General features: G+C 58.6%; 1 protein-coding gene across 3 annotated transcripts in view; it reads left to right on the forward strand.

Moving 5' to 3' along the window:
* DLGAP4 (DLG associated protein 4) overlaps window positions 1-23,656 on the forward strand; it is a 207,111-nt gene that overhangs the window by 141,393 nt on the left and 42,062 nt on the right. For 2 of the 3 annotated variants that reach the window (XM_040607891.1, XM_040607888.1), the window contains exons 4-8: window positions 3,391-4,433; window positions 5,851-6,021; window positions 11,244-11,461; window positions 13,991-14,105; window positions 17,826-18,072. In XM_040607891.1, the coding sequence (XP_040463825.1) occupies window positions 3,483-4,433; window positions 5,851-6,021; window positions 11,244-11,461; window positions 13,991-14,105; window positions 17,826-18,072 (1,702 nt within the window). In that variant the 5' untranslated portion in view covers window positions 3,391-3,482. The remainder of the gene's footprint in view (window positions 1-3,390; window positions 4,434-5,850; window positions 6,022-11,243; window positions 11,462-13,990; window positions 14,106-17,825; window positions 18,073-23,656) is intronic. The other variant, XM_040607889.1, reaches the window with a different exon arrangement.

Consider the following 23,656-nt stretch of genomic DNA (forward strand, 5'->3'; position numbering starts at 1 on the left):
GGGAGAGAGGGAGCTCCCCGCCCTCCACTGCTGCCAGCCTTCCCATACCTTCTGCTCCTGCCCCACCAGCCCCCCCACCAAACTTCACTTTTCCTTCCTTCCCACTTGTCCCCACAGCCCCCTCAGTCACTCCTCCCTGCCCATCTGCTTCTTGAGCCATCCTGAGCCAGCCCAGCCCCCAGCCCCATTCTTCCCTTACAAGCCAGGTTTTGATTGCATTTCATTTATTTTCATTTCATTTATTTAATTTCATTTCATTTCCCTATTTATTTTGAGTCCTAAGGCAGTTTTACTTTATTCTGAAGCCCGGTGAACACAGAAGCGGTGATGCTGATGTGCTTTATGGTGAAGCAGTCACAGGGCTGAAGTCTCTCAGGAGTGCCTGGGAGATTTCTGCTTCAAATATTGATTGCCCTTTGTAGGAAAAGACGTATTTACTATCAATACCCAGAGACATCCCATTATAATCAAATCAGCACTGTGTTGTCTCCCAGGGGACTGTCTGACTCCTGTAGCACGATGTGATGGGAGAAGCCCGTCAGAGCCAGGCTGGCCGCAGGCAGCTGAGCCCAAGCGAAGGACCGTGCTGGGCATCCAGAGCTGGGGCACGGCAGAGAGGCCACAGTGGGCAGAGCTGAGCCCGGGCAGATCAGGTGCCATTCGCGCAGGCTTTGGGCTCCCTGCTGCCTGCAGGGCTTCCCCTCCAAGTCGGGCAGGGTTGAGCTTGCCCGTTTGTGGCTGTTTGGAGTTTAAAGGAGCAGATGGATGGCTCAATCTGGAGCCTGTCCTTCTACACCCATCCTTCTCTTCTGTCCAGAGGGTTTCCTTTGAGAACATCTCCTGGGGCTTTTTGTCACCGCTCTTCAACCACTGCGCTGATGCTGGCTTGCACAAAGCAGGAGCCAGACTGCCTAGACCATCCACGCATCTCTTCTGCTGCATCTCTCCAGCCAGCACCCACTGCTGCTCCTCCAGCTTACGTGGGTGCTGTCCCACGGGCAAGGGACTCCAGGAAGGCTGGTGCACCCAGCTGCTGGAGAGCACAACGGGAGAAGGATGGCACCCACAGGGACTGTGTGCAGCTGGACACCAGCCAAGGCTAAGGCTGTGTTGGGTGTTCTGGCAAGAAGGGCAGGTTTGGACCGACGTTCCCCCAGCTCAGGCCAGGGTAACAGCCACCTCCTCATGCCCAAAATGCACGGGCACTGTCTGTGCAGTGGAGACGCCCGAGGGCCAAATCGCCTGTCCCACACGCCAAAACCCAGGCCAGTGGCAGGACACCAGGCTGTAGGTGAAGGCGGGTGGACCAGCTGCAAGGCCCAGGTCAGCAGCACGGCAAGGGGACCCTCCCCACGGGCCCGCAGCTCCCCAGGGGGCAGGACCGAGCAAGCCTTGTGTGGGGCCACAGGGCGCCTGGGGGGACGAGAGCCAGGCAGGTTCACCCCGGCACTGTGGCGATGCACTCGGCGGGGCTCACCGCGGGGCGGCCGGCAGGGCAGGACCCCCTGCGCTCACCCGCTCTCTGCCAGCCCCTGCTCCAGAAAGACCAGGTTCGCTGTGCCAGTCCACTGGGAGCTACAGAGTTAAACTGAGACTTTTTAAAAGCCATCAAGCTATGGAATACATGGCACTTCTTTTTCTGTGTGCTTCCAAACAATTATTTAAAGCCCCAGCTGTTTTTCATTATTAATACACTTTTTCCCTGTGTGAGGAATGAAAACAAGCCTGTCAATTCCTATCGCCCTCAGCGACTGCTGACGCCGCTCCCCACGCGGCCGTGGTGCTAGCTGCTTTTGCTGACCAGGCTGCACAGTCCGACGGGCTCCTCAGGGACACCGGAGCGGAATCTGGCTAAACAGGGAGAACCCAGGAGCCCGGACTACCAGCTCTGCTTCTCACAGGAACACAGCATTGTCCTACTTGTTCTCCAGGAATAAGCAAATGATGGGTTTTTTTCTCAAAAACTCGTCAGTGGCTCTGAGGGCCCAGGCACTATTTCCCTTTCCAGGTGCGTGTTGGGGAACATTGGATCATCCCAGTGTTGGAAAATGGCTCTTCTGCACAGACCCCTGTCGTCCCAGCTCCCAGAGCAGCACCTTCGTCTTACCAAGGAGCAGCTGTTCAGCTGTGTGCACATGGTTTGGGGCCCTGGATTTTGAAAAAGTAGTCTAGGATCTCATGGTCTGGATTTCTACACCCATAGGATGCCTCAGTGTTTACGAGTTGCCTTTAAGCGACAAACTAAAACAAAAAAGAAATAAGAAACTAAAAGGTAAAAGGAAGTAAGAATTAGTTTATGCACTATCTGATTTCAAACAGGTTTTAAGTATGGAAAATCAACTCATCAACCGACAACTCATCTATATGTTCATTGATTTTCTTTAAGCAGCCCCCTAAAGTTTGTCTTTTTCCCCTGTATAAGGCAGTGCAGATGCGGATCCCTCCAAGCCGAGCAGGACAGGGTAAGTGCCCCGGAGAAACCTCTGTGAGGAGCTCCCCTGCCCTGAGGGGATGCCTTGCCCAGCTGCCCCGCAGGAACGCCTGTCCCTGCTGGATGGGCCACGGGTGGCCAGCCCCAGTCCCTCGCTGCGGCAGAGGACCATAGCAAGGGGCAGATGGCCAGGCTCGAGGGTGACACAGCTCCCCCAGGAGCGATGCAGCAAGGCAGGAAAGATCGGCTGAGCAGCAAACAGCTTCTCAGGTCAGTCTCTGAGTGTTCAGAAACACCTCTGCTCTCATCATAGCTACTGAAACAATTTCCTCCAGGGTAAAACATGCCATAAGCCAGGGCACTCATTTGAGAGGGGACGTTTGACATCATATCACATTAGCGCAGCTGCAATACACAGAGCAGGGCTGCCAGCCCCCTTCCGAGATTCAGTAACCACAGAAACACGAAGCATAATGCAGAAGATGGGATGCTCGGCTCCAGACTTCCCTTGGCTCCGGCAAGGCCCATGTGCAGTGTTTGACAGCAGGTTTTTCTCCAGCCCCCTGAACAAATGGGACAGGAGCAGTGATTTGCTGGCAGTGCCCCTGCTAGCTTTTGTTACTGGCTAGGGAAGGAACTCTATTAAATAAACATGTGCAGAGACCAGAAAAATAGCAGCAGCATTGTTTAAGCAGCCTGTGCTTGAGCACTGAGACACACAAGCACTTAAACTGCAGCTAGAAACAATGAATCCTTCCCCTCCTCCTCTCCTGTACCCTGTTCTCTCCAGCTCCTGCTCTCATGCCCCTTCTCTTCCCGTCCTGCTTCTCTCCTTCATCCTTCAGCCTTGGTGGCGTTTACTTGTAGAGCTGGGACAGCCCTCACAGGGACACCCTGGTGAGGAGTGGGCTGCCAAAGAGGTTCTTGGCAGGCTCTGAGCATCTGTCCTCTTCCTGCAGGTGCAGGGACATCTGCGGGGGAGCACGGTCAGTGCCTCTGCAAGGGCTCTGCTGCACCATCCCTGAGCAATGGTCTAGGAAACACTGGAACCATGAAGGGCTTAGGAGATAACAGAAGCCGCCACCTCTCCGATAACCTGGACTCCCCTCAAGACTCTCTTTATGCCCCCCAGGACAGGAATCCTTATCTCCTCAGCCCCACCGACTCCTTCACCATGGACCCCCGATTCCCAGCCCAGAATACCCTCCATGGCGACTGTCTCCTTCCACTCAACAACCAGATCTCCAACAGCAGCACTTTCCCCCGCATCCATTACAACTCCCACTTCGAGGTCCCAGATGACAACCCTTTTCCAAGCCATGCCCAAGCCACTAAAATCAACCGCCTGCCTGCAAACCTCCTCGACCAGTTTGAGAAGCAGCTGCCCATCCACAGAGACGGCTTTAGCACCCTCCAGTTTCAGAGAAGCGATGCAAAGCACCGGAGCGAGAGCCCTGGCCGCATCCGGCACCTTGTCCACTCTGTCCAGAAGCTGTTTGCCAAGTCGCAGTCTCTGGAGGGCCCCACCAAAGGCAACGTAAACGGCAAGAAGGGGGTGGATGACCCCAAGCAAAACCGGAGGAGCAAGAGCAAAGACCGCGCGAAGACCTCCGAGCCCAAGCGGAGGAGCAGATCTAACATATCAGGCTGGTGGAGCTCAGATGACAACTTAGACAGCGATACCTGCAGCTACCGCAACCCAATGGGCCTCATGACGCTGGGCCGGCAGCCGGACCATAGCCAGCCAAAGTATTTCATGCACGCTTACAATACCATCAGCGAACACATGCTGAAATCCTCCAAGAGCAATAACGACCTCAAGGTCACCCCTTGCACCAATATCCCCATCAACAATGACTCCAACTACATTAAGAGGGGCTCCTGGTCCACACTGACGCTCAGCCATGCCCGGGAAGTGTGCCAGAAGGCCTCTGCCACGATCGACAAAGCCTTGCTGAAATCCAAGTCCTGCCACCAAGACTTAGCCTACCACTACCTGCAGGTGGGTGCAGCCGGGGGTTATGCTGGCTCGGCACAGGGGGAGCGCAGGCAGGCAGGGGGTGCCCTTGCAGGAGGCTCCCCATTGCCCGGTGGACCCTATCAAACCGCTCCAGCTGGTTCAGCTGCAACCCCAAATCACATTGCCAGGAGAGCGCGGGGGGGGGGGTAAATTCACCAAGGCCCCGGGGTCAAACCACCACACCTCCTGTGGGGACACCGGTGCTGGTGGGGTCCAGCTCCCCCAGCTGCAGTGCTGTCCCAGGACCCCCCAGCCCCCTTGCTGGACCAGGGCAGCATGGGGAGGAGTGATGTGCTCACACACACCGCAGAGCCGTGGCACTCTCTGCTGTGATCCTCATTTGGTGTGGGACCCCAGCACACCCCCACTGCCCACCCAGACCTTGCTGTGGTGGGCTAGACCCTTGGGCAGCCAGGCACGTAGCTGCCCACATGTAGCTGTTTCCACTCGGTGCCCAGGCAGCCGGGCATGCCGAGGGGCTGTGGCTCGCATCCCACCCAGACAGCTCCCCAGCCTCCAGGCGAAGCACCGCTGCCATCTCACAGTCTGAAGGCCACCAGTAATAACTAATGCTTAACCCCTTATATCCATGCATCACAAGGATGTGCCGGCGTGCCCAGTGAGCCCTGCTCTGCAGAGCTTCCCCGGAGCCCTGGTAGGACCTGCAGCTCTGCAGGCATGGCTGCCTTCGCTGCTCGCCCGCACACGGGGCAGGGCGGTGGGGCCAGGAGGGCAGTGTCAGCCGCCCCGCTTGCATGGCAGAAGCCTGCATGGCTAATGCTGGTTTGAAAACCGCCCCCCCCCCCCCCCCCCCCCGGGCCATCACCGAGAGCGCCAGGTCACTGGGGCTGTTTCAAAAAGCGGCGCTTGAGGAACGTAAATCTCGTTGTGCCCTAGAGAGAGGAATGAAGATAAATAAGCCAGGCCTGCATGGGGAAAGGAGGGGACTAGTCTATGTATGTAAATCTCCAGCATCCTTTTTAATGTAAAGGTGTCATGGGCTCCGTGGCTGTGACCAGCAGGCTTAGAAGCTTTAAAGAGCGATGAATCACCGAAGCACACTCTGCTTCCAATACCTTGCCAGCCACAGCTGCAAATCAAATTTCAGAGGGACTTACTGCATCAGGAATGTCATCAGAAAAAATGTTCCCGGCCTGCTTTTTTTTTTCTTTGCCCCAATCCTTCCAGTTAAGCATTAGGAGGTGAAAGAACTGCAGACAAAACATGCGCCGGCACGGATCCCCCCCTGGGTGCGGCGGCAGAGCCCAGCGCAGGCAGCCCCGGGCACCGAGTGCAGCCCTGGCGGCCCCTTGTCTTCTGGGGTTTGGCCACGCTGGGGGGACGAGACTGCCCTGCTCGTTATTCCCCGCGCATGTAATGAGCCTCCGTTTCTCGACAGCCTGACGGAGGGCTGTGGGCACAGCTGGGTGGCGTGAGCCCGGCCAGCAGCTGGGCAGCCCCACCACTCGGCTGGGAGGACACGGGTGCCACCCCGCTGCAGCCGAGCGAGCCCCCGCGGAGGTGGGACCAGCCCCTCAGCCCCGGGCCGACCGACGCAGGCAGCGGCCAGGTAGGGATCTTGTTTTGAGGGGAAGCTTTTTACCCAGCTCCCTCCCTGCCCTGACCCTCCTGGGACCACCAGACAGTGTCGGCAGCCTGGACCACCAGACTCAAGAGCACCAGCCTGGGCAGGGAGCAGCTGGCAGCCACCAGTGGCATGGCTGGAGGGGCACTGGGGGATGCCAGGGTGTGCAGCCCCTGTGGCCAGCAGCATCTTGCCACCAAAGCCAAGACACTGGGCACCCAGTCCAGAAAACATGGATGATGCTCGGTGCCTCTGCAAGCTGACAGGTTATGGATGCTCGGGCTGACCTGGCCCCCAGCTGCCAATGTGAGTTGCCAAGGGCAGGGCACAGGGCTCAGGACCCTTGGAGTAGGACGGGGCGACTGTAGCCAGACCCCTCCCCAGTGTGGGAAGGGGACTAAGTTGGCAATGGAGAGGTCACCTCTGGAGCCCAGTGTGTGGGAAATGTCCTTTTGCAAGGTCACGTGTCCCCTGCCACCTGCTCCCCCCTGGAGCAGGACAAGCCCACTCCCTGCTTGTACCATGGTGAGAGACCATGTGCATCTGCCTGCCCACAGAGCCCGGTGCTTGAGGGGCACGGAGGCCCTGCACAGGGCTGCTGCAAGGCAGATGTGCCTGGTGGGTCCCAGCGGTGGAGAAGTGCCCTTCTGGCATGAGGGAGGGCAGGGGGAGTGGGAGGAGGACAAACAGGACCCCCCAGCCTTCAGGCTGGTGTAAGCCCCCAAAACTGTTCACCTCCTCTGCCCCATTTGCAGGCTCTGGGTAGTCCTGGGGTTCAGTGGGGGCTGTCAGGGGTCCATGTGATTTTTCCAGACCCAGACATTGGAGCTGAGAGTGGGTGATCACCCAGTTTCAGGTCCAGCCCTGTCCCATCAGGGCAGGGGGTTTCTCAGGGGCACCCCAAGGTGACACAGCACTGTCCTTAGAGCAGAGTCCCCAGGAAGGGACAGTCCTCTGTTCTCCCCTCCCCACCATGGGCCCCATGTGCGGTGGGTGATGGAAGGGAAGAGACTGAGGGGTCAGGTTCCCAATGGCCAAGAAGCTCCTTGGAGTGAGGGGTGCCCCAGACAGGGGGTGAACAGGGGCAGGCAGGGCTGAGCAGCGTTTCTGCCCCTGGCACAGACTTAGACCCATGTCCATGGATACCCATCGAAGGGACAGGCAGTGTTGGGGCTCCCAGGGGACAGAATCATACCGCAGGCACCATTAGCCTGGTGCATCATCCAGATTAGCCGGCCCAGCCCCACTTTACAGTCAGACTGCACCAGAGCTTCATTAATCTTCACTATCCCCCAAAATAAATTTGCAATCAGGAGTGGGTGGCCAGTTCAGTGCTGGCCACTCCACAGATGCTGGCTGCCCTCATGCCAGCCCCACAATGCTCCCACGGGGCAAGGAAACACAGCCCAGGTCCTTCCCAGAGGGTGCCCTGCCAAAAGGACAGATGGGGCAGCCGGAGCTCCAGCTTGCTTTCTTGCCTGAGACCACACATAGCCCTCAGGACACCACGAGGGATCCAGCCCTGGAGGGAGCACCAGTGTACCCACATTGGGCTCAGTCTCTGCACTGGTGCCTGGCTGCATGGCACGTGCACCCTGCATCCCACGGGCGCCTCACCAGGCGCGTTCATGTGTGGTGCATGTCTGTGTGTGACAAGGCTGGGCTGCATGTCAGAGCTGGCACGTGTGTGAATGGAAACCCTGTTTGCTCTGTGTCTCTCTTCCCCCAGACCTCACCGAAACAATGGCAGCAGTGCAGCTCTCTCGCCCCTGCACCGGAGTTTTCCCCTTCCCTCCTCTCTCCCCCCATTAATGTTCTAGGTGACTGGGGAATGCCCCAGGCAGAGTTAAGATGGGGGAAACCTCTGTGTGCCCCTTTCTTTCCTTCTCCCTCCACGCTCAGCTCTGACATGGAGAGCAGAAGAGCCAGAAGGCACTGCTGCTTTGCCACACACGGTGTTGTGGCAGGATGGCATCAGTGGAGCCCAGCCACGTGGGGTGGGCACGTGCCTGAATCCCGCATGCCTGCACCACGGGCCACCACACAGACCAGGCAGAAAGGGGGGGTCACATCCTGAAGCTTGGCAGAGCATCTCTGCTGTCCGCTCCTCCCCTCCTGTGCAGCCGCTGGGCAGGGTGGATCCCCAAGCCCTCTGTGCCATCAGCTACCTATGAAGGCTCTCGACCTGGGCATCCTCCAAAACACCAACAGAACCACCATGGGCAGAGCGAATCCTGCATCTGTGAGACCGGCATGAAGAGCAGCAAGGCTCCCACTGCCTGTGAGGAACCTCCTGAGTTTCTCTGTGCCAGCGCTAGGTGCAGCAGAAGGCAGCCCCCATCTCCACTTTGTCCTTTCTGTAGTACATGTCTGTGTCCAGAGCCCAGGGTCTCAACTGCCAGAAAAGTCACTGCCATTGAGGTGCTGCACTGACCACCGTCAAGGTCTGTCCCTTGGCAGCAGGAAGTGCTTGTGGCTCTTCAACCCCATCACAGAGCTTTGGAGACTGTGGAACAGGCTCCTCACATCCTCAGGTGCCTGCAGGGGCAGAGAAGCACCCTGCACGATCCTGAACAGCACCTCAAGTACCTGCGCTGCTTTCGAAGATCCTGAAGGGCACCTATTTGTCTTTTCAGGTGTAGCACTTCTGAAACACTTGTCCTGCACTCTGTCCCATAGGAGCAAGAGCTGACAGAGTCCCTGTGGACCCTGCGGGCAGAGGCAGGACACGCTCCGAAGTGGGGCAGCAGATTCAAAGGGTGTCCTGCCAAGTATCTGCCTTCCCCTTGATGCTGCTAAACTGGAATGTGGAGCACCTTAAGAGCAGCTTTGCTTCTTGCTGCCTTTGCCAAGGTGCAAAGTAGAGGAGAGGCAAGGGAAAGGGGAAACAAAGCAGCTCAGTTAGGACCAGCAAGCTGTCACAATGCCACGGAGAAGCTGGTGGAGGCTGTCTGTAGGAAAGGGACAGGGTTGTACAGGGCAAGCCGTGCTGTGGGGTGGGGTGCTTGGTTCATGCTGCCATGGACAAGCTGCACCAGCAGAGACGTACTGAAAATGCTATCTTTGTGTTGCTTTGCTTAGAACTGAAAATGCCCAAGGCCAGGAGGCAGATGCACAAGCCCAGGCAGAGCTGAGCAACCCGCAGACCCAGCCCTCAAGCAGCAGCATCAGAGCAGCCGCAAGAGCCCGAGGTTTTAATGCCCACTCTGCCCTTGGGCTCACTGGGCTGAGCCCAGCACCTCTCACTGCCCCACAAAATACAGCATTTCCCACTTCACAGGGGATGGTCATGAAGTTCCCTGGCCCCTGCTTGGCATGCCTGGCTGCTGGCAAACTCTCACCTCCTTAGCCAGGGGCTGCAGACCCAGCCCCGCCTGGCCAGGTTTGTGTTTCACGTGTGAGCCTGGCTCCACGTCAGTCCCCACCTGGATCTCATGCACAGACAACACAATGCCCCTGGCTCTCTGTTCCGTGTCCCCCAGTAATATGGGTCCTGGCTCACAGGCACACAGGGTGGCAGGAGCCCCACCACCAAAGCAGTCCCACAGGCTGTTTGGGTTTCTGCTCCACATAGCGCTGGGGTCACCCCCTGCCTTCTCCTGAACACACACAGCAGGCAGCAGGCTGGCAGGACATGGGCTGAACCCCCGGCTCCTTTGGGCAGAAGAAAGCCCTCAGCGCCAGCTAAGCTGTTGGCGTGAACTGAGCCTGCATCTGGCACGCCCCAGGCCCTCTCAGGAGAACAAGAAGCCGGTACCTGCAGATCTGAAGCTCATCTGAAGATGCTGCACCCCAGCAGCAGCAGACAGCACCCTCAGGCCAGCTCTGGCTCCCACAGAACATGCCTGCTGTGAACAAGGAGGGGAATGGGAACCATGCAGCGCTTGACAGCTCTGGCTCATCACAGTTAGCTGCAGCACAGCCCTGCGCATCCCCAGAGCACTATATAAACACTGGCTGATTAATCCCACAGCGCCCTGGGGAGCTGGACAAGTCCAAGATCTCATCTAGCAAAATCAGCATGGATATTCTGGGCAGCACAAGCTGTGCTCAGTGCAAGACCCTTCACTGCTCCCCATGGCACTCCCCAGCCAGCCTGCATCCCGCAGCAGCCCGGGGGACCTCGGGCTGTCCCAGGGTCTGCATGGATTGCACATCACTGCATTCCTCACATCTTCCCTTGCTTTTCCTTGCCCACGTCTCCTCAGCTCAAGGGCAGGTCAAAGGCCAACTACAAACCACATCAGACATGAAACCAGAGCTTGCTCCTGGCAACTCAGTTTGCCCCATCTTTCTCCTGGCCCATCACACACCGCGTGTGGCTCTTGTCCCGATCAATCCTGGCCAGGTGTCTGGCTCTGCTGCCGGCCAGGCACCCAGCTGTGCCTCTGGTCACCTACCCAAGCCCTTCATAGGGCAGCAGGCAGTGGTGTTGGTTAATTCGGGTGCTCAGTGCTTCAGGCCTCCAGCGGAAACATCAGCTCACCCGTCTCTAATGAGGGAACAAGTGACCATGTCTGCCTTAAATTAATTGCAAAGCTGTCACTTCAGTGAAGTTAGAAATGCTTTTCTTGCACAAGGTACGACTCAGCTCTGTGCAGGGAGGCCAACACAAGGTCTGCATGCCCAAACTGCTCTAGAGGGACTTGTGAGGGCCTGGCTTGGCTTCAGAGATGAATTTCAGCCACTGAGAGTCCCGTCCAGCTCAGAAACCTTAAAAGGTGTCGGACCTAGTGAAGATCTGAGCTCTGATGCACAGGTCCTCATATACAACAGCTCTTGATCGCCTTGGCCTGAACAGTGTGTGCACTTTATATGAAATGAGCATGGGCTTTGCATCAAACAGCCGTGTGTCACTCCTATCCCAGTGCCCAGCACAAATCTGGTGAGACTCTTCCCTCCCCGTGCCTGGCATTGTGCAGCTTGCATCAACCGTGTAAGCATGGTCCAGCGTGAAGGTGGTCTGCAGTGGCGGTGGGGTGAATGGCTGTGGGTAGATGTGCTAAAACAGCAGCAATCAAACACAGGGCTGCCTGGCATGAACCGGTAAGGGAGGGTTGGAAAGGAATTGCATTGCCCATTCCCACTACACTCCAGCTGAGGGTCCAACAGTTGTCCTTGCCACTGATCCCCCCAAGTCCCCATGAACCTGCTGGTCCCAGAGGTGCCGTCCCTCACATCTGCTCATGCTCCCCTTACTCTTGCAGGTGCCTCAGGGGGAGTGGAACAACACGCTGTCTCGGGACAAAGACAGTGAGATCCCGTGCCGGCGCATGCGGAGCGGGAGTTACATCAAAGCCATGGGGGATGATGATAGTGAAGACTCAGAAACCAGCCCCAAACCATCCCCGAAAACTGCAGCTCGGAGGCAGAGTTACCTCAAGGCCACCCAACAGTCCCTGAGTGAGCAGAGCACCACACAAAGGTAATGCTGGAGCTCCTCTGGGAGCTCTGCACAGGTCCCCAGGGGCCACACCAGAAGCAGTCCTTGGGGTCTAGCCAGCAGCACCTACATGGAGAACCCATGTGGGGACCCAAGCCCTGAAGGGCTCCTGCACCCCAGCTCAGACAGCCCACAGGGTTAGCTCTGGTGTTAGGAGCCTGTTCCATGTCCCTGTCCCCTCAGTGATGGGGAGGGCACTCCTTTGATGGAGCTGTGTGGATTTCCCCTGTAAGCATCTGCTCCTCCGAGGGAGTGCAAAGATCCCAACCCCATGATGCTATTTAGACATGGAAGATGCTCAGCCAGCGCGACTGAGGACACTTGGCACACAGCCCACAGGCTACTGGGACTGTGCCATCTGCTTTGCCTCCACGGGTGTCCCAGGGACCGTGGGACTAGCCAGAAAGTGCCCCACTGGCTCACTAGGCTGGGGAATATCCTGAGGCCAGGAGAGATGAGCTAAGAGGTCTGGGACCAGGTATTGAGGGAGGAAGACCCAGAGTGGCCTGAGCCAGATGAACAGCAGAGCAAGGGGGGCACAGCAAAGGCTTGCTGGGTCAAGAGGCTGGTCCTCGCAGGATGGGGTCTGTGTGGACCGCCTGACTGAAATTGATGCTGTCGAGCATCCTCACCAGCTCCTCCGCTTGCCAGGACAAGTACCCAGGGGCTGTAACAGGCTGCCAGTGTTTCAGACACTGTGGCTTGGGAGGATGCGAGCAGCACAGAGGGGCAGGAGGAGTCGGGAGCCACTGTGGGTGACCGGCTGATGTTCAGCAGACAGAGCCAGGAGGAAGTAAGGGTGCAGCAGGAGGTGTGGAGACCCCTCATGGTGGCTTCAGATTGCAGACCAGATGCTGCTTTCTGCTGAGAGATGGTGACAAAATTAACTGTGTGGAGCTCTGGAAATGCCTGCTCTGAATCCATCCCCGTTCCCTGCCCTCACGTCCGCCTCAGGGGGAGCAGAGTTGGGTCCAGGGGTCTCTGATGCAAAACACTCAAGCCGAGTGACTGACGTTCCTCCTCGCTTGTGCTCGTTGTCCCTTCAGGTCACGTCCAGCAGGGTCTGAGCTTACCTGGGCTGCGGGGGCCGGGCCGTAGCCCGCGGGCGGGCAGCTTTGGGGAAGGGGCTGACTCGGGGCAGGGTGTCTGAGCTGGCCGCCGGGGGTGCAGCGGCGTGGGCGAGGGGCGAGGGGCGAGGGCAGGGCTGGGCGTCGCTGCCAGCGCTGGGTCCCCAGCAGGAGGTTTGCTGTCGGGCAGGATCCTGCCTGGGAAGGAGGGTGCTGGGCAGCCCTGAGCGCTGCGCTCCAGCAGGGACTTCGCGTCCCGGCCGCCGGCCCCGGCAGCGCCCGCCCAGCCGCGCCGGAGCGAGGGCACGGCTGCCACCTGCCGCCCGCCCGCCCGGCCCCACCGCGGGGCTTGCTGGGTGCCGGGGCCTCTGGCGCTGCGGGGCCACCTCCTTGGGACCGCCGCGGGGTCCCCGTGCCTGGCACAGCCCCGTGCCGGCCCCCGCCGAGGCCCCGCTCTCCCTGCCGCGGCCGTCCCCGGGCAGCGTCAGCCGTTCGGGGCGGGGGGCTGCAGGGACAGCGCCAGCCCGAGCCGGGGCGAGCGACAGGGGGGCGACACGCCGTCTGTCCCCGTGAGGGGGTCTCTGCCTGCCTTTCGGCTGGGTTCCCCACGGGCAGGCTGCGATGGCGGGGCAGGGCGCAGGCAGCCGTGTGGGCGCAGGGAGGCTGGCGGTGACACCACCTGCGCCGGGACGCGCCCGAGTCGCACCACGGGTGTGCGAGGAGCTCGCGGACAGAGCCCTCTCAGACCGAGGGAAACAAGGCAACAAACAGGTAGCCTGGCGCTCGGGGCACCACGTTGCCCTCGGCCACTCAGCGGTGGGTCCCCTGGGGTGTCCCCTCCATCACCCCTGGCAAAGAGGCTACTCCCCGCTCTCATCACACCCCAGGATGGAGACTCAGGAGGTGCCACGGTCCTCCCTGGAGGTCCACAGGCCGCACAGGGCTCCTGCCCAGCTGGGACGCACCCTGCCCTCAGCTTCACAGTCCCCCAGGCTCCCTGTGCACCCCTGGCCCTGTCAGACATGGAGGAAACAGCACCATGGGCAACTCAGGAGGAAGAGTCCTCACGGCTCACCCAGGCTGGCATGGCTAACCATGTCCTCCACCTGGTCTGTGACAAGGACTCCTTCACGCAGGGTTTCATGGTGGAATAGAAGAACAGGGCAACCTCATCCTTCCCACATCCCTCCTCTTCCTCCCACATCCCTCCCATCCTTCCAGCAAGGTGAGACGGTGCTTCCTTCTTCTCCAGGAGCTGCAACAGGGGCTGAGCAGTGGGCTTGGTGCCCAGCATTGTCCCCGTGCTGCCATGTGTGCCTGTGCCTGGCAGAGGATGCTGCAGCCAGGGGTGGGTTGGCTCTCCTGGCAGGGTGGCAGCTCCAGCACAGCCCCCGCTCTGCCCCCACCGTGGGGACACCCCTCACACCCTCTCTTCTGCTGGCAGGAGCCTGGACCGCCTGGACTCCGTCGAGATCCTCCTACCTCCGAAGTTCCCAGCCTGGGAGGAAGAATACAACCAGATCTCTGACGGCGTCAACGAGTCCAGTTGCATCAGCCAGGTGAGATGCTGGGGTGCTGAGCCCGCTGCACCCACACAACCCCATGAGAAAAGGGCCGGCTGAGAGGAAAGAGGAATGTCTTCTTCCCACTTCAAAATAAGGCACTGGCTGCACTCTAGGAGTTGTATACGCTATTCTCTGGCAGCTTTAAAGTATCAAGGCCAGCTCCTTAATTATTATTCATATCAGACCCAGCCACCCACCCCCAGGGCTCTCCTCCCAGCACTGCCAGTGCAGCTGAAGTCACTCTGCCACGGCCATGGGTATGGCAGCCTGGAGCCTCCAGGATACAGTCAGGGCAAACTGGGTTTAACTCCCTGCCCCACGCTATGCTTCCCCTTGGGATTACTCTGGAGCAGCTCGGGGCCTGAGCGCTCTAAGCCAGCTGCCAGGAAATAACCATGCTGGGATAAGGCCCTCGCAGAGGTCCTGTGTGCTTATCTCAGCCCCAGGGGGCCTGTACTTACGTATGCAGGTGGAGGTCCCCAGGGCAGCAATGGCTCCACAGGCTTTGCCCAGCCATTCTGCTATCACCCTGGCCTCTGTCATGTCCCGTCTCTGTTCACACGTGTCTGCATGGGAACACATGCACACGCATGCCCCTCCTGTGCTGCTCCGCTCTCTGCACAGCGGTCAAGGGCAGCAGCACAAGGCAGGGGTTACAGCGGCAGAGTGGGCATCACACAGTGCGTGCTGATGTTCCCCTCTAATCGTGTGGGGCTCTGAGCCCTCCTCCGTCCCAGCCCAGCCTCTCCAGCCCCATGGCTGGTTTCTCCTGCTGTTGTGGAGCAGCTGGAGCCCTTGGTGGAAGGCTCTGGGGAAGGGTGCGGGGCATTGCTTGTGGGCATACATGTTCCTTGTGGTCAGTCTCGTTCCTTGTACCTCGACAGCGATGTGCTGGGTGTCTCATTGCACAGAGAAGGGGTCCGGACTGTCGCATTCTTGTCCTTTGCATGTAAATCCATGCCTGAAGCCAGGTCTCTGCTTGATGACAATGGGTGGGCTGAGTCTGGGCTGTCTCCCTGTCTAAAGCTGCCATTTAGCAGCTGCGTGCAGCACCCCCATGAAGAGATCAGAAGGTTCTTGGAGCTGGAGTGTCTGAGCAGCCCACGACACGCCAGGAGTTGCCCAGGCAAATGCCCCAGAGCCAGACTGGTCGCACTGTGATGCTGGGGGCACGGCGACTGCCACAGTGCCTGCCCAAGCCTGGGGCTGCTGTCGTCACGTGCGCTCTGCCCGCTTTCCTCCAAATCAGAGAGTTTAGTTGCAGCTGAGCTGGGATTTGGAGGCCTTCCACAAACTGCCTATCTGTTGATCCAGGATGGAGCTGGTACAGCCACCAGTGTGTGCTGCTCTCATCCTCTGGCACGTCTGACCTGCCCTTCCATCCAGTGCCAGAGTTCATTCCTCCTCTGCCCTCATTTTTGTGTGACCTCCAACAGCTTCCTTGCTGGGCAAGACCCTAGTGTCCTCCCACACAGAAGCATCCCCAGCTCCAAAAGGCAAGTCCACTCCACTTGGTTTTGTCCAGCTGACCTCCACCTTGCAAACCTCTGGAATTCCAGGGTTCACTGGGTGCACACATCAGCGTCCACCTGTCACACCAAGGGGATCAGCAGCCAAAGAGAGCCAGCTGGGGACCCCCAACACTGTGTATTCACACTGTGAGCCGTGCCCTGTGCAGAGGGGCCAGGGCCAGTCTCCAGAGCCAAGCCTCTCCACAGGGTGCATTTTGAACCTGGTTTCTTCCCAAGATGGGTCACCTTGGGCAGCTCGCCCAGGGCAGAGCTCATAGGGTGGATGTGTTCTGCAGGTGGGGTGGAGAGGAGGAGAAGGCATTCCTCCCCACAGGCAGTGCAGTGTCTGTCAGGCCTCTGTCCTTATGCCTAGCGTGTGCCGTGGCTTTGCTATGGAGAGCAGGCAGCATCGCTTCCGTGTGGCTTCTTCCTGGTGTGCGGACAGAGGAGAGAGCAGCGAAGTGGCCAGCCCAGCCCCATCAGGGTGAAGGACAGTCTCCCCAAGGTGGAGCACTCAGCTTGCCCATCCACCCCGGCTCTCTCGGCAGAGACCCATCTGGCTCCTGGCACCTGGCGAGGTGCTGGCCAACACTGAGGACTTCGCAGAGGTGCTAACTGGGAGCCACACCAGCCCTTGTCCAGCAGCTGCAGGCAACCCATGTGTGCCAAGGGGTGTCCCAGCATTGTGTGTCCCAAGTGTGCCCTGTGTATATATATTGATATATGGTGCATATAACAGGCTGAACACAGCAGCAGCTTCTCTCCGTCTGGGAGGTGTCCCGTGGAGCTTTGCCATGCCATGTTTGTGCCGCTGTCTGAGAGGCCTGTGCGGCATCTTGCTTGGCATCTTATGAGCTCTGAAGTTTGTAACGAACTGTCAGCAGCAGTGGCACTAGGGCACAGGCCATCTGCTCCCCTCGTCCTCGGTCCCTGTGCAATGGCTGTCTGTGTGAGGGGCTCCCCCATTCTTGGCCTTTAACCTTCTCCACCTCTTTCTTCCAGATCTTTGGACCCCCCTCACTTATCCCTCAGATATTTACCCATGGAGAGCAGGTACCGTCCCGCTGGCATTTCCCCTCTTCCTTCCTCATGGAGCTTTCTCGGGTCAGCCTGGACACCCACGACAGGGTGCGAGGCAGGCTGTGGGGTCAGCCCATACCTGGGGCCAGCGGCAGGAGAAGAGCAGGAGGAGGAGAAAAAGGAGAAGGAGAAGGAGAAAGAAGAAGAGAAGGAAGCAGCGCTCCTGACCTGGGCACTGCAGGGCAGCTGGAGAGCTTGATTGCCCTGGCCCTGGAAGGGAGTTAGGGACTGTCAGTTTTAGGGGAAAAGCTGATGAACTTTCTGAGCTGAACCCTGTGGAGCTCACATGCCAGTGCTGGGCAGGAATACGGTCCCTGAGGCCAAAGAAAGGGCCAGGAGAGATGGAACTGGGCAACAGGGCCAATCTCAGCATCTCTCATCTGTATTTCAGGACAGTCTGCTTTGGGCTGGCTCTGGTTTAACACGGGTGAGCCTCTCCTGAGTTCAAGTTTTGCCAGCCACTGCTACTGGAGGGCAGGGCAGGGCTGAGGGCATGGGTGGCAGGGAGGTGGGGGAGCAGGAGAAGCAGGGAGCAAAGCTGCCCCTGCTTGGCTCACGCCTCACCAGTCCTCCGCCGGGGATGGGGCTAGGACTGGTTCCTGACGGGGCCACTGGGAACCAGTTCAGGCAGCCTGTCCCCGGTCAAGCGTGGCCCGCACCCCCCACCTTCGCTCTCTGTGCCACAGCCTGCTCTAGTGCCAGGCCACCTCCCCGCACGGAGGAGCACGCCTGCCCTAGCAGGGTCTCGCAGCTAAGGCTGGGGTCTCCCACCAGTGCTGGTGGGGCAGGGGGACCTGTCGCAGGCTGGACAGGGATTTTAGCCTCACATTCTCCCAGCCTCTCCATCAGAGACAGGGGGTGTTTCACAGGCACTGTGGCGGTAAGTCTCTCCTACTCCACAAGCAGGGACCCACTCGCATCCAAGGAAGGTCCCCTCTTTCTTCTCTCTCAGCAGAGAGCCCAAGCATCCTGCATCCCACCAGCACCAACCACTGCACCTCCCAGTCTTGTCTGCCGTAAACGGGACCACGCAGCGTGGCAGCAGGGTGGCTGCAGGGAGAGGGGATGGGAAAGGGCTGCCTGCAGGCAGGGGGTGACTGGCTCTGCCCATCTTCCCCTTCAGGTGCCGGAGACGGAGCTGGGGGAGCAGTATGAGGTGGTCTGCGACACTACCTACAGCGAGGCCGAGTCGGCCGCCGCGGAGGTGCTGGACCTGCCTCTGCCCAGCTACTTTCGCTCCCGGAGCCACAGCTACCTCCGAGCCATCCAGGCGGGATGCTCCCAGGAAGAGGACACGGGCTCCGTCCGGTCCATCTCACCCCCGCCGGCGGGCAGCCTCAGCGGCAGCAGGACCCTGCCCACCAACAGCAGTGAGTGCCAGCAGTGTGTGGCGGGGAGGCGGAGGGGAAAGTGCATCATTTTCTTCAAGGCAGCCTGTGTCCTTCTTGGCCCCTGGCCAGCCCCGGTGCTTCAAGCCGGGCACAAGGGGCTGAGAGGTCCCATCCTGGGAACAGTTTTGGGAACTGGTTAGTAAAGGTGATGCCTTGGTGCTCCTAGACATGGTGGTACCTAGACATCATGCCAGGCAGACACCAGAGCTGGCAGGAGGAATCTGGCATCTCACCAGAGCTGTACAGTGCTGCCTGTGGCATGGAGACAGACAGCAAGCCCTGTCACCCACAGGGATGCTGGGGTCAGGTCCAGCAGGGCAGGTTGCTCTTGCCATGAGCTCTGGCACCGAACCACAGAGCTGCGGGGGGTTCAGCCTCAGGCTTTCTGCCACAGGCAAAGCTGCCGGAGCGCAGGAGTGGACTGATGGTGGGACTACAGACACACTGTACCACATCCCAGCAGAGGGGGGAGTGGAAAGGGGAGCACTGGCAGCCCTCGTGCCCAGCTCCAGGCCTTCCCACCCAGAGACATGCCCGTACCCTCACATCTCTCCTGCAGTGGTCTGTGCTCCAGGGCCATCACAGTTAAAGCCCACAGGATGAGGCAGGGAATGGAAGAGATCTTCTGGGAGAGTCTGGCTGCTTGCTTAGCCCCAGCCGTCCTTCCTACTGCGCTCTCCACTCTGCTTCTGTCCCACACTCTTCCCACCCTGGCTCACCCCACTCCCTGCAAGCCTGCCCCTGCTCCTTGCTGGTGGTACAGCTGATGCTGAGCTCAGCACTGCTGCAAAACCAGGCTAACACCAGAAAGAAACAGCAGATGTAGCACAGAAGGGGGCTTTCAAAATAACTGGTTGCCACCTCTCTCTGATGTGACCCAGCAGAGATCTGCTGATTTCCAGAACACCCTCCAGCCCTTGGCATTGGCTGCTGGGGCTTGGGGAGGGAAACATTTTTGATGGAGGGGATGGGGAACAGAGAGGAGCATCTGTGTTTGTGCATGTGTGTGATGGCGAAGGCAGGAGGCATATCTGGATGACAGTCACACCTTTAATCAGCACCCAGGCTCAGTTGCCCCTGCAAATGTGCATCACTGAGGCTTTAATTGGTTGGTGTTGTAAGAGAAGGGCCTCCCAAGCAGCAAACTGGTACCTCTCAGCTTGATGTCATCAGTCTGGACCAACAGACAGAAGTGGGTGCACCGTCATCTGCAGGTTTAATGGTCACTCATGGCTTCTGCTCCACGCAGGGCTCTGGGGTAAATCAGCTGGCAGCCTTCACCTGTTTCCTTCCCATGGATAATCTTTCACCAGCATCCATGCACCAGCCCAGATGAACTGTTCCCATCACATGCCCAGTCCCTGAGAGAGATTGGGTTTATTCTCCATAGGGACACATCCCAAATGGGGCACCAGCAGCAGCAAAGACGTGGCTGACACAGGCTTCTTATTTTTTGAGGATGGCATGGGGCTTGAATTGCAAAGCAAAGGGATTCAGCCACCAGCTGAGGGCATGAGGAGGTGCAGCAAGCTCCATTTCACGGAGGGCTGCCAGTCTGGGTCTGTGTGGGGAGCACAGCCGGGTGGAAGAACCTTGACAGCTGTCACACCTCTGACAAGCCAGTTCCTCCCACAAAGCCTGCGTCACTCGCACATTACAAGGCAATTAGCTCCCATTTGACAGCCAGCAACACAGATGATGAGCTGCCCTTGATCAACCTTAAACAAAGCTTTGTGCCTTTGCAAAGCTGGAGACTCAAAAGCCCCAGTGAAACATATTCATCTAATTGCCAGGCGTTCAGCCGACAGCCATGCTGGCTCCTGAGGATTACAAAGGGCTCCCCAGCCCCAGTTCCTTCTTATTAGAGGCAGCACTGGGAATTGCTTGCTTAATAGACTGCTTGCAATATAGAGCTGAATATTTGAAGTCCGTGGGAAACAGGAAAGCAGACATGAGCAAAGCACAGCAAAAGGAGGTGAGAATTCCCAGTGCAGAGACCCCAGCCCAGTCTCCACCCAGCACACCCATGACAGCAGGGAAAGCTCACACCAAGCCAGTTTCTATGCAAGCTCTTCCCAGTCTTCCCTGTGCCATCTGGTAACGTCACCCTTACTTAGAGCATCCTGTACTGGGATTCAGCAGCCTGTTCCCAGAAAGCCCAGGTGCCCAGCTCCTTATCCTGTGCCCAGATCTCTTCCGGGAAGGCCAGGGCACCCAGCTCTGCCTCCTCCTCCAGGCCTGGGATGTCTCTGTTGATCTGTCTTACCAATAGTTAAGATATCCCTGAGAGTGTGAGCCCCGGGGAGCAGCAACTCGCCAGTTCTTTCTGCTGACCCCGTGATGGCATCCCCGGCTGCAGACCCCCAGCCCGGCATGGGAACCCAGAGAAGAAATAGCTCGAAGAAAGTCGAGCCCTTCAGGCCAGCCCAGCCTTGATCCAACCAGAGCCAGGCATGAGGCTCATCCTTGAAAGCCACCAGCACTCCCATAAAAACTGCCAGGGCTACTACACACACCCTGTGCCCATCCATATGCCAGACCTTTGCCAAGCCCAGGCTGGATGTGAGACCTAGGAGAGATACTCCCCAAAGTAGTGACAGTTGTGCCTCCAACCTCCTTTCTGTCTTCTTTTTGTATTGCTTTTTTCCCCCCTTTCATCACTAAATTAGAGAGATGGCTCCCAGGAGCATTGCTGTGCTGGGAACCCTGCCCTGCCCTGCCCTGGGAGAAGGCAGATCCCAGCCCAGTCCCCCAGCACTGAAGCTCTTGCAGGGGGAGCAACGTTGTGTTTAGTGAAGGAAAGACAAAGTGCCCGCACACCTCCATGCAGTGCCACAGCACAAAGCAGCATTGTGCTGACCAAATCCCCAAGGGTTGGTTCGCTGTGGGACAATTTTCCACAGCTTCTGGGAAAGTCACGTATTGCTGGCTTGTGAGGGATAGGTGCGGATGACCTTCCTGCTCCCTCTCCACCTCCTCCTCCTCCTCCTCTGTGCATGGTGATTAGCTGGTGTCTGGGTAGGAAGGCAAGCTCTGCTCCTCTCTCAGCTGTCACGGCCTTTTCTTCTTTGTGGGGAAAAAGTAGCGGTGTGAAGGCAAAGCAAAAAACAGAGCAGGCCAGGAGACATTGTTCAGCCCACACATGAGAGGCCACAGCTGAGGAGTAAAGCACCACTGTGACCCCTTTGCTAATTGTATCAGCCAGAGTTGACCCCATACGGCCTCTGAGGAGAGAGACTGTTATCATTCCCTTCAGATTTTCTCCTTCTTTTTGACCTAGATTTCACATTCCAGAAATAGCTTTCTCTGACATACCAGCAGGAAAGGGATTAGAGAGAGAGAGAGAGAGAGAGAGAGAGGAGGGGGGGAAAGATTTCTGTTGCATGCTCCATTAGTGTTTGTAAGGAAAAAAAAAGGTACATATCCACATTCCATGATCTATTCATATGTCTGTAGGACACACAGAAATTGATGACAACCGTTTCTCTCCACACTTACCTGTTCATTTTGCACCTCTAATATTTTCCTTATTATGGAAAGTCCACTGCCAAGCCCTGCGCCCAGACAGCGCTCCCTTTTCCTCAGGAAGCCTGTACCGTGGCCACCACCCCGCTCCGCTCTCCAGCTCCACCGCCAAAACCAAAATATCTCTGTCCTTCTGCCTCGGCGAAGCTGCGCTTGGTACTCTTTGCTGCCAGGTTTCAGCTCTACTGCAGGCAGCACCCAGGGCAGCGAGCTCTCTTTCTGCTGCCTGCTGTGCACACGTGTGTCACTGCCACCCAGGAACGGCTGCAATGGGTTTGAGCCCCATGGAAATGCCACTTGCCCAGATCCCTGGGAAGGGGGGAGCTGAGCCCGCACGTGATGCTGTGCTGATACAATCAGACACAGGGGTGGTGGAAGCAGTTGCCCACAGACTTAGTACTGGGAAGTGAGCACGGTTCCAAGGTCCTGGCCAAGCCTGCCTTCTCCCAGCAGGGACCATCTACAAAGGAGTAGAAAGGCAGGCAGCTGCCAGTGTTTTCCTTTGGTAATACAGACAGCCAAGTCCTTCTTGTTGTTTGCTTTTATCAGCCTTGATGGCAGGAAAGGGAATCAGTAGTGCTGTCCCTGTGGGAGAAAAGGAGAAACCGAAGCACCAAGGGGTACCTCGGCTTGCTCGGAGCCTCTGGGAGAGCAGCAGCAGGGAGCCCATGCATGGTCTAGTGCTCTGCCCATGAGGCCGTCCGCGGTGGTTGGAGAGCAATGTGACAGGTAGGGCACTCACCTAAGGCCTCTTCTCAGGCTGAGGGGGCTACTAGCATCCCGGCATGCTGGCTCTGCTGCCTTCCAGGTCAGCACAGAGCTGCCCTTGCACCAGGCAGTCGCAGGTGCTGCTTGCGTCCCTGTTGCTGGTGATGATCAGCACCTCTGCACCTCCCTCTGTTGCCACGGGGCTTGTGCCATTGCTGGAGCAGCTCAGCAGTGACCGATGACAGTCTTAGCTAAAACACACATGTGCCAGGACAGCAGGACTGGGTGAGGTTTAGTAAGGCCATGCACCCAGGCCCGGGCGTTTGCAGGATTTCAGACAGCATGGGCAAATGAGGAATTCTTTGTGCATGTTTCTCTTGTTCTGGGTTGCCTTTCCTCTCCTTCATGCTCCTCCACTCCTTTTTCCATCTACTGAGCCCTGATGTGGGTATTCCTGGGGATTCAGAAAGAGATCGGCTCAGAGCTTTGCAGAGCCACTCACAGCCTGTGTGGGTGAGGGGCTCTCAGCACAGAGCTGCTTGCCACTCGCAAGCACTTGAACTGAAACCAAGTTTTCTTGTTTCCCTTGGTAGGCAGGCAGTGGAGGGGAGAGGCCCTGGGCTGCAGGTCCCAAGCCTCAGGACTGGCTCTCTGCTGGGTCCTCCTTTGGCCCCACTTTGCTGTCCTGTTTCCGAGCGCAGAAGCAGCACATCCACAGCGATACCAGTGCTGAATGCCGAGGGCGGTGGCAGTGGCGGTGGCTTAGCCCTGGCTGCTGGACCCAGCAGCGTGTCAGCTCCATGCAGTGTCTCCCCAAGGCGCTTTGATCTCTCCTTGCTGCAGACCGGCCTTTCTCCACTGAACGCAGCAAGTCATAAATAGATCAGAGCATCCGAGGGCTAATGGCAGCAGCGAGGAGTCAGGGTGGCACATGCACTCCTGGCAGGAGCCACGTGGCAATGCTGCTACCTGCAAAGCCACCAGCCGTGCCGAGGCCATGCACTCTGCAGGCAGCACCATGAGCTGCGTCTGGGCTCGCAGGCACCCGCTGCCCCTGTCCCGGGTCAGACCGCCGTGCCGCAGGGCCCCTGTCCCGGGTCAGACCGCCGTGCCGCAGGGCCCCTGTCCCGGGTCAGACCGCCGTGCCGCAGGGCCCCTGTCCCGGGTCAGACCGCCGTGCCGCAGGGCCCCTGTCCCGGGTCAGACCGCCGTGCCGCAGGGCCCCTGTCCCGGGTCAGACCGCCGTGCCGCAGGGCCCCTGTCCCGGGTCAGACCGCCGTGCCGCAGGGCCCCTGTCCCGGGACAGACCGCCGTGCCGCAGGGCCCCTGT

The sequence above is a fragment of the Falco naumanni genome, chromosome 10 (assembly GCF_017639655.2).
Source record: "Falco naumanni isolate bFalNau1 chromosome 10, bFalNau1.pat, whole genome shotgun sequence".
NCBI lineage: Eukaryota > Metazoa > Chordata > Aves > Falconiformes > Falconidae > Falco > Falco naumanni.